This window comes from Pristiophorus japonicus, chromosome 13 (genome assembly GCF_044704955.1).
Source record: "Pristiophorus japonicus isolate sPriJap1 chromosome 13, sPriJap1.hap1, whole genome shotgun sequence".
Classification (NCBI taxonomy): domain Eukaryota; kingdom Metazoa; phylum Chordata; class Chondrichthyes; family Pristiophoridae; genus Pristiophorus; species Pristiophorus japonicus.
Window position 1 is genome coordinate 7,056,802 of NC_091989.1, and position 14,397 is coordinate 7,071,198.

At 45.3% G+C, this 14,397-nt stretch overlaps 1 protein-coding gene across 1 annotated transcript in view; it reads right to left on the reverse strand.

Annotated features, from left to right (window-relative positions):
* Window positions 1-9,700: 9,700 nt before the first annotated feature.
* Window positions 9,701-14,397, reverse strand: part of cdc123 (cell division cycle 123 homolog (S. cerevisiae)) — a 52,327-nt gene continuing 47,630 nt past the window's right edge. Inside the window, exons 12-13 of the mRNA XM_070897101.1 lie at window positions 12,783-12,920; window positions 9,701-10,063 (exon numbers count right to left, since the gene is read on the reverse strand). Coding sequence (XP_070753202.1) covers window positions 10,022-10,063; window positions 12,783-12,920 — 180 coding nt within the window. The 3' untranslated portion in view covers window positions 9,701-10,021. The remainder of the gene's footprint in view (window positions 10,064-12,782; window positions 12,921-14,397) is intronic.

Here is a 14,397-nt window from a genome sequence, read left to right on the forward strand (position 1 = left end):
ACCATTACTGATACTCGCTTTTTATTGCAGATTTATTTAATTAACATTTAAATTCCCCTGCTGCCGTGGTGGGATTTGAACTCATGTCTCCGGACCCGTGGTGCAGGCCTCGGGATTACTTGTCCAGTAACAAAGGGACTGTTCATGTCCACAGATCCCTGAAGGTAGCAGGCCAGGTGGATAAGGTGGTTAAGAAGGCACACGGAATACTTTCCTTTATTAGCCGAGGCACAGAATACAAGAGGAGGGGGATTATGCTTGAACTGTATAAAACACTGGTTAGGCCACAGCTTGAGGACTGCGTGCAGTTCTGGTCACTACATTACAGAAAAGATGTGATTGCACTCGAGAGGGTGCAGAAGAGATTTATGAGGATGTTGCCAGGACTGGAGAATTTTAGCTTTGAGGACAGATTGGATAGGCTGGGGTTGTTTTCTTTGATACAGAGGTGGCTGAGGGAAGACCTGACTGAGGTGTATAAAATTATGAGGGGGCCTGGATAGAGTGGATAGGAAGGACCTATTTCCCTTAGCAGAGGGGTCAATAACCAGGGGGTTTAGATTTAAAGTAATTGGTAGGAGGTTTAGAGAGAATTTGAGGGGAATTTTTCAACCCGGGGGGGTCTGGAACTCACTGCCTGAAAGGGTGGTAGAGGCAGAAACCCTCACCACATTTAAAAAGTGCTTGGATGTGCACCTGAAGTGCCGTAACCTACAGGGCTACGGACCGAGAGCGGGAAAGTGGGATTAAGCTGGGTAGCTCTTGGTCGGCCGCCACGGACACGATGGGCCGAATGGCCTCCTTCCGTGCTGTAAATGTCTCTGATACTATGATACCGTACCCCTAAAGTTTGTGAGCCATCCGAGATCGGGGATCTTCAGTAAAGAAACAGGGGCTAGTGGAAGCAGGCCCGAGTATGCGTTGGTGCAGCAACATGCTGCCTGAACAACTATTAGCCGGAACTTCGGGTTTGCTCATCACACGTTTTTACATTTCCCTGCCATTTCATCGCTGCAAATAAAATAGCAAAACAAACAATCGAATCAGCGCACTGCTTGTAAAGGCCTCTCGGTAAATATATAGCTTTTTGAATATACACTGCAATGTATAACTTTTATAATCAGTCCTGTTTAGATGATGACATTATGAGCGAGAGCTTCAACTTAGATTAATATCTGCATATTGCTATTTGAATTACACTACACTATTTTAAAAAGTTGTAAACATATGGTACACTTTTCTGTCACAGTTTTCTCCACAAGAAATGTCAATAGTTAACATTTGCATTTTATATTTTCTTATCTATTTGGAGAAAGAAAATAAAACGCTGCTTGTTATCCATCATCCTACATCGCTTGTCGCACATAGGAATGTACAGAGGGCTATAAGGTGAACAGACAGAAGTTATACTGAAGCCTGAGCTCCCCCAAGTGGATGAAACTGGTGTTACATTTTGCATGTGCACATACCAAGCATTCAGTGAAATACAGAGCCGAAAATTGCGGCCTCTCAGGGCGTATACACATGCGCCAACAACCAGCTTTTCTGATCTGTCAAATTGCACGGATCCCCGGGGAGAAGGGCCTTTACACGGCAGAGATTTGCGCGATTTGCCCAACTCCTGTCCAGCGAATGTCCTTCAAACTCTTACGCCTGGTAAAAGCAAGCATATTGTCTACTTTTACCAGCGTATGAGTTTTAAAACGTAGAAAAATTTAATTTAAGCACACATTTTTACAATAAAAACCCTGTGGTCCAACGGCCACCATATGTTAAAAAAAAAAATCCGCGCATGGCATCTTCCACCCTTCGGGATGTAGTTCGGGACCGGGAATATTAGGTCCTTCATTGAAACACCTGTGAACTCATCCCTTTTTGGCGTGGAAGCAAGTCATCCTCGATATGAGGGACCGCCTAAGAAAAACCCTGTCCATTAAGGTAAGTTTATTTTTAACCCAATTGAAACACGTTAAAAAAAAATTCTAAAACATTCAATTATATTGAATTTCAATTAATTTTAAATATGTGAGGTGTTTTTTTAAATTATTGTGTTGTGTTTCTTGTTTTAGGGGCTTATGCTCCTTGACAGTAATGGGAGCTCGTATAAACAAAGCTCCCATTAGTATCAATAAGAACACTCGCTTGTCCATCGGTGGTCCAGGCCCACGTGATCCCAGGATACGAATACATACCTGGAGGACATGTTCCCGTACGCTGCACAGCTAATGGAGGCTTCCGACTGGAATCTTACATTCCTCCGGGACCACCAGGCATTTTCATGATTTTTTTCGGGTCGGAGGCCTTCGTCCGAAGGAAGCCTTCCGACCGCAATTTTCCAGAACTATTTTGGGGGGATTTAAATGGTAGCTCAAGTTTAAATTTCCTGTTTTTATATAACTGATAGGGTAAAGAGAGAGGGTCGGTAGAGACTATTTCTGCTGGTTGGGGAGTCTAGGACTAGGGGGCATAGCCTATAAATTGGAGCCAGGCCTTTCAGGAGTGGTTAGGAAGCACTTCTATACACACACACACACACACACACACACACACACACAGAGTGGTAGACGTTTGGAACTATCTTCCGCAAACAGGAATTGTTGCTAGATCAGTGGTTTATTTTCAATCGGAGATTGACAGATGTCTGTTAACCAAATGCTTAAGGGATATGGAGTTTGGTCGCAGGTCAGCCATGATCTCATTGAATGGTGGAACAGGCTCGAGGGGCTGAATGGCGTCCTCCTGTTCCTAAACAATGCAGAATGTGTAAAGTAAAGCCATCATTGCTTCAAGAATTTCCCAATACAGTAAAACCAGATATTAGCTAGACAACTTGTACAAATTCCACTTATAGATCTGGTTTGCACTCTTCAGGATCAATTTACTTCGGATATACGGCATAGAACTGTACAGGCCATTTGGCCCAACCAGTCCATGCCGGTGTTTACGCTCCACTCCAGCCTCCTCCCGTCTTTTCTCATCTAACTCTATCAGCATAACCCTCTATTCCCTTCTCCCCCATATGCTTGTCTCGCCTCCCCTTAAATGTATCGATACTATTTGCCTCAACCCCTCCCTGTGGCAGTGAGTTCCACATTCTCACCACTCTCTGGGTAAAGAAGTTTTTTCTGAATTCCCCATTGGATTTCTTGGTGACTATCTTATATTGATGGCCTCTAGTTATGCTCTTCCGCACAAGTGGAATTTAGCACAAAATAGCTACAAACAACTATATTTTCATGAAAACATCTTTAGCAATATTAAATTATGCAAATAACTAGTGACGTCTCAGTGATTTGACTTTCAGCAGCAGTCGTAGCTAGTCCATATTCCAAGTTACAGATCACAGGAGTTTCAATACCTTAATCACCAGAGGGGACAGCAACGATGCGAGCATTTGATGTCAATCCTTTAATGGGCATGAAGGCACTGCGGGTTCCAAACCTACATTCACAGCAATCTGTCTGGATGCAGCATACATGATGAGGGGAAGCACTTTGAAGAAGTGGATTATGAAGATTGTTACTTGCCGGTTTCTAGTTTTGGAGTCAAGCCCAGAGAAAAATGAGGAAATCTCTTCAAGGACAAACAAGCCTTGCTCTTTCTCGCGTCATTGGCTCAATGAGGAAATTTGTTTAACTCTGTTGGGAGGCAGATCTGCTTTTCAAGAGCTCAGTACCCTGAAAGTAATAGTTGGATCTTAGAATCATAGAACGGTTACAGCACAGTACAGCCATTGGGCCCATCGAGCCCGTGCCGGCTCTCTGCAAGAGCACTTCAGCCAGTCCCACACCCCCGCCCTTTCCCCGTAGCCCTGCAATATTTTTTCCTCCAGGTACTTATCCAACTCCCTTTTGAAAGCCGTGATTGAGTCTGCCTCCACCACCCTCTCAGGCAGCGCATTCCAGATCCTAACCACTCGCTGCGTGAAAACATTATTCCTCATGTCGCCTTTGGTGCTTCTGCCAATCGCCTTAAATCTGTGTCCTCTGGTTCTCGACCCTTCCACCAATGGGAACAGTTTCTCTCCATCTACTCTGTCCAGACCCCTCATGATTTTGAACACTTCTAACAAATCACCTCTCAACTTTCTCTGCTCTAAGGAGAACAAGCCCAGCTCAGGAAAACGACCCATGACCTCTACCACCTCATCATCACAGGCAGTCCCTCGAAGTCGAGGATGACTTGCTTTCACTCTATAAGTGAGTTCTCAGGTGACTTAGGAGTCCAATACGGGAATTACAGTCTCTGTCACAGGTGAGACAGACAGTGGTTGAAGGAAAGGGTGGGTGGGGAGTCTGGTTTGCTGCACACTCCTTCCGCTGCCTGCTCTTGGTTTTAGCTTGTGCTCGGCGATGGGACTCGAGGTGCTCAGCGCCCTCCCGGATGCTCTTCCTCTACTTTGGGCGGTTGTGGGCCAGGGATTCCCAGGTGTCGGTGGGGATGTTGCACTTTGTCAAGGAGGCTTTGAGGGTGTCCTTGAAGTGTTTCCACTGCCCACCTCGAGCTCGCTTGCCGTGTTGAAGCTCCATGTAGAGCGCTTGCTTTGGGGAGTTTCGTGTGTGGCATGCGGACAATGTGGCCCGCCCAACGGAGCCGATCGAGTGTGGTCAATGCTTCGATGCTGGGGATGTTGGCCTGATCGAAAACTGACAATGGTGCGTCTGACCTGTCAATGGATTTGCAGGATCTTGCGGAGGCAGCACTGGTGGTACTTCTCCAGCGCTTTGATATGCCTCCTGTCTGTGCAGCATGGAGGCCCCAACCTGCGTGAGAACACCAGCGGCAGGTCGGGGCCATAAAAGGAGCGGTGAGCAGCGGCCTGGAAAAAAACTACTCCAGGGAGCAGCGCGAGCTGCGACGGCAGTGAAGAGTGACATCATTAAGGTCCAGGTCGGTGATTGGAGCGTGGGTAGATACAGCAGGAGCGGCGAGATCAGGGCGAAGGAGCGGTGAGAGACTGTGGAGGGACGTGATCGGGGCCCAGGGGCGGCACGGGCCCAGCCCACACTGTGCGATGTGTGCGCACACTAGGTCCGTGCAGCAGAGCAGGTCTCTAGCCGTCTTGGTTAACCCTTGCCACTGGACCAAGACCTAGCTCTGTCGAGCCCGTGTGGTGGCTGGTGTGCAACGGCCACCACACGTTAAAAAAATCCACGCACAGGCATCTTCCACCCGTCAACATGTAGTTCGGGATCTGGAATATTAGGTCCTTCATTGAAATACGTGAATTTATCCTTTTTTGGCATGGAAGCAAGTCATCCTCGTTTCGAGGGACTGCCTATGATGATGATGTATATTGTCCCCGTCTCTGAGCCATATAGGAGGGTGGGTATCACTACTGCCCTGTAGACCACGAGCTTGGTGCCGGGTTTGAGATCCTTGCCTCCAAACAAACACTCGCTTCCTCAGGCGACCAAAGGCTGCACTGGCGCACTGAAGGCAGTGTTGGGTCAGCCAGGGGGGATCTAATTGAATGGCGGAATAGGCTGAATGGACTACTCCTGTTCCTCTGTAACAGCCGGCTGGCTTTTCTTTTCCTAGCTCAGAGGCACTGAGAGCAATTATAGCAGCTCTGTCACTGCCTCGGGTAACCCATCTGGGAACACGGATCAAAACGTGGACCTTCAGGTTTCCCTGGCTGAGGTACCTTTACCCACTCATCCATCAGGTGAGCTAACCATGTGTCACTATTGTCACAACATTGCACAATGAATAGCTTCAAAGCAATCTGGAGTGTTGCACGGGGGATTTGTAAGCTGAGGTTTTCAAGGTATTATATTATTTCATATTTTCTAAATGGTGAGAAGCTACGAATTGTGGATTAGAAAGAAAGGACTTAGATTTATATAGCGTCTTTCACGACCATCGGACGTCGCAAAGCGCTTTGCAGCCAATGAAGTACTTTTGAACTGCAGTCACTGTTGTAATGTGGGAAACGCGGCAGGCAACTTGCGCACAGTAAGCTCCCACTTGTGTCTTAGTCTATAAAACATATATCGGACGCAAAGATGAACCGGTGGATAATTTCAAGTAGATAGGAAAAATAACACACTCAAAGACCTGCATGATGCAATTTAATCGTGGTCGTCAAACGTTTCATATGGAGCTTGTACATTTAAAACTGGGAGAATTTCAGACCATTAGTGGAAAAGTTAACAACCCTTAGGTTATAGATCGCTTGCGTCTGCTGTGGTTCAGTGGGTAGCACACACGCTTCTGAGCTAGAAGGTTGTGAGTTCAGGTCTCACTCCAGGGACTAGAGCACAAAATTTAAAAAATATCTAGGCTGACACTCCAGTGCGGGCTCCTTCAGCATTGCACTGGAGTGTCAGCCTACATTTTTTTTTGTGCTCAAGCTCCTGGAGTGGGACCTGTGGGAGGTGCCGTCTTTCGGATGAGACGTTAAACCGAGGCCCCGTCTGCTCTCTCAGGTGGATGTAAAAGATCCCACGGCACTATTTCAAAGAAGAGCAAAGGAGTTATCCCCGGTGTCCTGGGGCCAATATTTATCCCCCAATCAACACTAAAACAGATTATCTGGTCATCATCACATTGCTGTGTGTGGGAGCTTGCTGTGTGCAAATTGGCTGCCGCGTTTGCTACATTATAACAGTGACTACACTCCAAAATTACTTCACTGGCTGTAAAGCGCTTTGTGACATTCGGTGGCCGTGAAAGATGCTATAGAAATCCCAAGTCTTTCTATCGAGAAATATAATTTGACAGCTATAGAATAATGAGAGATTTAAAATTAAAATATTTGTTTGCCAACCCTACAATGAATACATGTAAAATTCAGAAATGGTCGAAGGGGATAAGAAAGCATAGGATAAGAAAAACATTTAGCCAATCGAAGCCTATTCCTTGCACACATGACGTGACCCACCTTGCCTACCCAGTCTCCTGCCTGAAATGTCCTCATAAATATTCTGAGCCCGAAAGGTATTCTAGCAAAACTGCTGAACACTCAACCATCCCACCTTCACCACTGAATCCAGACTCACTCCGGTCCACACAACAAACTGATTTTCCCTTTCCTTACACCCGGCTTCTGCGCTTGCTTCGGAACCACAAGTGGGAGAGAGGCTCCACGGTCCACACTGGATTACCTTTAAATCGCATATTCTTTATCTGTTGCACCTATGCACAAAAGACAAGCTATGCTGAGGATATCGAGAGTGGAGAACAAATGATGGGCCCGGATTTTGCGGAGGGTCAGCATTCGCCGTCATTACCCCTCTGAAACTCTGACGTCAGGATTTAGCGCATGCACGGCTAAAGGCGGTTCGTCATCGCTCTGCCACAAGTTGCGCTGAGAACCAGCCCCCATAGCCAGCAATTCGTGGAACTGACGAAAACTTGGGCTTATCCGCGCTGGTAAACAACCCATTAAATGTTAAGCCTTGTTGGAATAGATGTAACCGGGGTTTTAACATGGTAGACCGCTGAACAACCATTCTGGCCCTGAAAAACTAATTTTATTTTTGTGGAGTGTTACATTTATCCATTATGAAAACAAACATTTAAAATTTTTTTTTTTTTTTTTAAAGTTTGTTCATGGTATTTCAATTTCTACTTTAACTCCATATGTATGCCCTAATCCTTATTTCACTTTTTTTTTTTAAAAAGTGCAGATAATCAGTACTTTTTACTTCCTGGTTTGCTGTCTGAGAATTCTTCAACATGTGATTGGCTGCTTAGACAGCTTGATGACGTCACTTGATTGCTGCTGTTCGCTGGAGTTTCCCGATTGACAATGCTACAAATCAATTGCACATCGAGGAAGCTGATGTTCTCACCCCAGAGATCGCGAGATCTTTGTGAGCAGCTTTATTCAAGGTCAGCCGTGAGCGGCGTCCCTTCGCTACTGGCCGCAAATTACGGGCTGATGAATCAAAAGTGAAACTGATTATAGACGGCCACATGATGCTGAAAATAGCTGGGTCTTTTTTGGTCCAGATATTGTCTATGATTATCCTAATAATGAAACATTGGGTGGTCACTTTGGTAGAGTTGAGCAATTCCAAAATGGAAATGCTGGAGTCAGGCGATTGGGGATTGCAATTAATGTACAAAATGCTTTGAAACCATACAAGAGGAATACTGATGGCGTATCGTTGCATCACATCTACAATTTCAGTTTCTAATATAGACATCAAGTAAATGGGCACGACTACTGCCAACAACCCAGAAGTAGTTGCTCATGCGCAGTTCCAGTGGTTTTTGTTGTTTGTTGTTGCCGGATTTCCCAAAATGAGGAATAACGAAGCAGATTTAGAGAATTCTGATAGAACCGCTAATTTTAATTAAAACCCCAACGGTGAGTTAATTTTTTTTAAGTTGTTGTTTGTCTTGAGAGACAGCAGTTCTTAAACTGGAAACATCACCAGTAACATTAACCCAACCTCGTAACATTAACGAAACTTTATCAGTGATGTGATCCTCTGTCTGTTGTAGTGAAGGTTATTTTTAATGTTTGGGACCAGACAGGGGCATAATGCTTCTGACCAGCTTCCGGTTCATTGGCAGGAGTCACTCCGTTAAATTCCTCACCTGCCAATATTGATCTTTGCTAAAAAAATAAACTTACGAACAAATCATGCACGGATTCCAGCGTTTTGAATATCTTGCTCTTTTTACCTGGAATATAGTTATTCTGAAGGGAAAATTCTATTATTAGAGTATTTCTTGGTAACTAACCTATTTTTGACAGTCTCAACTCCACATTTCCACCTAAGTGTATAAGTGTCATTATTTTTCCACAATATAAATGTCACTTGCAGCCACAAAGAAGACAGACTTCTTTTAAAGATTCAGTCTTGCAATTCCCACATTTAAAGGTTGTAATAGTTGCACTTATATAGTCTTTCATGCAAAATATGTCAAAACATGTTATACAGTAAATCACATTTTGAAGTGCGGCAAACATTGTTATGCAAGCAAAGGAAAGGTAAACCTATTTCCACCTCTAACATCGCCCGTCTCTGCCCGTCTCAGCTCATCAGCTGCTGAAACCCTCATCCATGCCTTTGTTACCTCAAGACTTAACTATTTCATTGCACTCCTGGCCAGCCTCCCACATTCTACCCTCTGTAACCTTGAGGTTATCCAAAACTGTGTTTTAACTCGCACCAAGTCCCGCTCACCCATCACCCCCTGTGCTCGCTGACCTACATTGGCTCCTGGTTAAGCAACACCTCGATTTCAAAATTCTCATCCTTGTTTTCAAATCCCTCCATGGCCTCACCCCTCCCCATCTCTGTAATCTCCTCCAGCCCCACAATCGCCTGGGACTTCTGTGCTCCTCTAATTCTGGCCTATTGAGCATCTCTGAATATAATCACTCCACTATTGGCAACCGTGCCTTCAGCTGCCTGGGCCCCAAGCTCTGGAACTCCCTGCCTAAACCTCTCCACCTCTCTTTCCTCCTTTAAGTCGCTCTTTAAAACCTACCTCTTTGACCGAGCCCCAATTTCTCCTTATATGGCTCGTTGTCAAATTTTGTTTTATAGCACTCCTGCGAAGCGCTTTGGGACGTTTTAGTATGTTCGAGTCACTATATAAATACAAGTTGTTGTTGTAGGAGCAGAGTCCAAATGGAAAATATAGGTCTGCTGCAAGCCAGACCTTTTATCTCGTGTACTTAGCAAATGTCAAGCACATACATTTATTACAACAAAATAAGTTACAGCTGAATTCATTTCAAGTTATAAAAATTTAATTTTACAGAAATGTATCACTCTCATACATACATGGGCTTGTTTCAATAACACATGGTTATCTTTTTTAGAACTATTAGATATTTTGTCCAATTTACTTCGTAATCTTTACAATAATGTTACACCTGCCTCTTTTGCTAGATAAAACTAGGCAACTTTTTCAAATTTACTCGGTCAATATATAGCGTTGCAATGGTGAGTGTCAAGTGACACCACATGGACTTCACATCAAAGTCAATTCAACGGGTCCTTCATTTGCCTTACATTTATCCCAGGATGTCGGTCGGTAAACAGGACAGCTGCTATCCCTCGTCATCTGAGCTTTCTGGTGCTTGACTTCTCGTCTTAGGAGAGGGGAAAAAATATTCGTAACGATAAACAAGTATTAAAAGAAAGGACTGATTTTTCTTTATACAATTTGTATTTTCCTTCTCCCCCATCCCCCTCCTTTTTGGCCTTGCCACAATATTCAACTCTGAGCGGCGAGAGAGGAACTTGCTCCTAAATTCTCTGCTAATGCCCTTGTTGAGCAAGTGCCTGGGAGGCTGATGCACAAGGCCTAGGGGGACTGGTCTGTTTTTCTCCTGCTTTCCCCCCCGGCTGGCTGGAGGTGTTTAGCCTCTGCTCCCCCAGTCCCTATAGACTAAAAACGCAGTGTGGGGACTATAGGCAATAGGATCCATCACGGCTTGACAACTGCAGGATATAAAAGATTCACAATCAGCCAATTAGTGTTGATGGAATTGTAGGATTTGCTGCACGATCAATATACGACGATCAAACGCAGTGACTCGAAAAAATGCGGCAGTTTTTTTTCTGCGTCTGAAAGCAAAGACTATATAATCTGCTACAGGGAACCATAACAGATCTGGCCCATGATAGGAAGGACCTATTTCCCCTAGCAGAGGGGTTAATAACCAGGGAGCATCGATTTAAAGTAGTTGGTGGAAGGATTAGAGGGGAGATGAGGAAAAATGTTTTCACCCAGAGGGTGGTGGGGGTCTGGAACTCGCTGCCTGAAAGGGTGGTAGAGGCAGAAACCCTCGTCGCATTTAAAAAGTACTTGGATATGCGCTTGTAGTGCTGTAACCTACAGGGCTACAGATCTAGCGCTGGAAAGTGGGACGAGGCTGGGTAGCTCTTGGTCGGCCGGCACGGACACGATGGGCCGAATGGCCTCCTTCTGTGTCATAATCTTTCTATGATTCTATGATGGCAGCCACAGTCCAGGATTCTCGGGTAAGATGTGATATTGATATGAGAAACTATAGGAGATAGTCCCCAGCGCCCCTCCCATTTCCCCACTTGTGCTTCCCCTCCTTGTGACCTGATTGGAAACAAAACACAAACTGGAGCTATGCCACTCCCCTCCCCAAGTTAAATAGCTAATCTTGCCTTGCTTGTAGCCATTCATTTTTTGGATGATCTAAATTCCAAGCTGGGTCTCAGCTACTCAACAGAACACTTTCCCTTTTGTCAATAGAACTGCTTTTAATGAGTGGTTCATTCCGGTATCTGTCCTCAATCACAAAATGTGTGAAAGAAAATTGTAAAGTACGATTTAAAATTTTCCATTTACTAGAAATTTACAGGTGTTCAACATTTCACATAATCATCATATAAATCTGTAGGCCGGCGCACTGAAGTACCCCAATTTGGACACAATAAATTGTTTATAAATAAATTATAGTGATATTTCTGAACAGAAAAAAATAGATAAAGCAGCTTGTGACTGTGTATCTTAAACCTTGCTCTTCCAAACATGCACCACACAAATGAGTGCATTTTCTATTCTGTTTTTACTCTAAACTTCCCACCGACTAGTGCCAGACATTAAGATCAAACCTACTTGCAAGATTCTGAGGGGGCTTGACAGGGTAGATGCAGGGAGGATGTTTCCCCCGGGCTGGGGAGTCTAGAACCAGGGGTCACAGTCTCAGGATAAGGGGTCGGCCATTTAGGACTGAGATGAGGAGGAATTTCTTCACTCAGAGGGTGGTGAATCTTTGGAATTCTCTGCCCCAGAGGGCTGTGGAGGCTCAGTCGTTGAGTATATTCAAAGCTGAGATCAATAGATTTTTGGACTCAAGGGGAATCAAGGGATATGGAGATCGGGCAGGAAAGTGGAGTTGAGGTCGAAGATTCATTCATAGGCAGTCCCTCAGAATCGAAGAAGACTTGCTTCCACTCCCAAAGTGAGTTCTTTGATGGCTGAACAGTCCGATACGAGAGCCACAGACCCTGTTACAGGTGGGACAGACATTCGTCGAGGGAAGGGGTCGATGGGGCTGGTTTGCCGCACGCTCCTTCCGCTGCCTGCGCTTGACCTCTTCACACTCTTTGCGTTGAGGCTCGAAGAGCTCAGCGCCCTCCCGGATGCACTTTCTCCACCTTGGGAGGTCTGCGGCCAGGGTCTCCCAGGTGTCAGTGGTGATGTCGCACTTGACCAGGGAGGCTTTGAGGATGTCCTTGTAATGCTTCCCCTGCCCACCTTTGGCTCGTTTACCATGAAGGAGCTCCGCATAAAGCATTTGCTTCGGGAGTGTCGTATCTGGTATGCGAACTATGCCATGAACGGCGGAGCAGGCTCCAGGGGCTGGTCACCTATTCCTGCTCCTAATTCTTATGTTCCAGCCAGGAGAGTGGAACAATTTGCACCAATACCTCTCGGTTCCCTTCAAGGCCACTGCACATTTGATTGGGTATTCCTGCAGACCATAACCAAATGGTCTAACATCCCTGAAGTCCTAATCCAATGCACTGCACACTGCTGCGTCCAGAACCTTCATGACATAATCTTCGGAAAGTGTTCAAGTTCAGATGATACTCAGGGCTGAACTGTAAACTCCTACCCTGCTGATCAGGAATATTTAACTCTGACTACGAGAGCCAACCAGCCAGTTTCCCCAGACCCTTCACACGAGATTGATTTGGCTGCCGTCAGAAATAACATTTCAATCCTGACCACGAGAATGTAATTAGAATCCTGCTAGTTTTTCCAACTTGTAGTTTTGTTCTTTTTGGTAAAACAAAACCAATTACACAGTTCAAAATTTAGCTCACCAGTTTCAGAAAATCAATTAGTTTATGGGCATCTTCCCCTCTCGACAGGTCCACAAAGTCCTTTGGCAGCCGGTAGCTTAAGTAGGGACTGGGCTGTACGGTCATTTCACTGGTTATATAGCGGAAGGCCGGGGAATCCTAGAAGGCAACAGTTATCCACGGAATCAAAGTGGGAAGGCCACAGATAAAATATCACGTACAAAAGAAGCCAAACTAGCCCCAAGAACTTTTTCTTCTCCTTCCCAAAACCTGAACAGACAAAAAAAACGTTCAGCAGCTAAAAGATGTTGAAATGAATTGACTGATGGTCTTGAACAGTAACTGTTAATGACCAAAACTCAATGATACTGGAATGCAAAATTACGTCAAAAGCATATGTGTTGTTAGAATGCCCTTTGAGCAGAGCAATATTTCAGAGAAGTTTGTGGAAGGGGTGGGAACATAAGGTCATAAGAAATAGCAGCATTAGTCGGCCATTCAGCCCCTCGAGCTTGCTCCGTACCTCAACTCCACTTTCCTGTACTATCCCCATATCCCTTGATTCCCTCAGTATCCAAAAGGGAAGGAGGAAGAAGGATGATAATTGTTACGTGCCTTTTGAACTCATCCCAATTTTAATTTGAATGTATTTACTCCTTGAATTTCCCCTTGTAATGACCGGGTCCTTTTCAGAATGGCAGGCAGTGACTCGTGGAGTGCCGCAGGGCTCAGTGCTGGGACCCCAGCTCTTTACAATATACATCAAGGATTTAGATGAAGGAACTGAGTGTACTATCTCCAGGTTTGCAGATGACACTAAACTGGGTGGCGGTGTGAGCTGTGAAAGTGACTTGGACAGGTTAGGTGAATGGGCAAATGCATGGCAGATGCAGTATAATGTGGTAAATGCCCATTTTGGGGGCAAAAACGCAACGACAGATTATCTGAATGGCGGCAGATTAGGAAAAGGGGAGGTGCAACGAGACCTGGGTGTCATGGTACATCAGTCATTGAAAGCTGGCATGCAGGGACAGCAGGCGGTTAAGAAAGCAAATGGCATGTTGGCCTTCATAGCTAGGGGATTTGAGTATAGGAGCAGGGAGGTCTTACTGCAGTTGTACAGGGCCTTGGTGAGACCTCACCTGGAATATTGTGTTCAGTTTTGGTCTCCTAATATGAGGAAGGACGTTCTTGCTATTGAGGGAGTGCAGCGAAGGTTCACCAGACTGATTCCCGGGATGGCAAGACTGACATATGAGGAGAGACTGGATCAACTGGGCCTTTATACATTGGAGTTTGGAAGGATGAGAGGGGATCTCATTGAAACATTTAAGATTCTGACGGGACGGGACAGGACAGGTGCGGGTAGAATGTTCCCGATGTTGGGGAAGTCCAGAACCAGGGGACAGAGTCTTAGGATAAGGGCTAGGCCATTTAGGACTGAGAGGAAAAGAAACTTCTTCACTCAGAGAGTTGTTAACTTGTGGAATTCCCTGCCGCAGAGAGTTGTTGATGCCAGTTCACTGGATATTTTCAAGAGGGAGTTAGATATGGCCCTTACGGCTAAGGGGATCAAGGGGTATTGAGAGAAAGCAGGAAAGGGGTACTGAGGGAATGATCAGCCATGATCTTATTG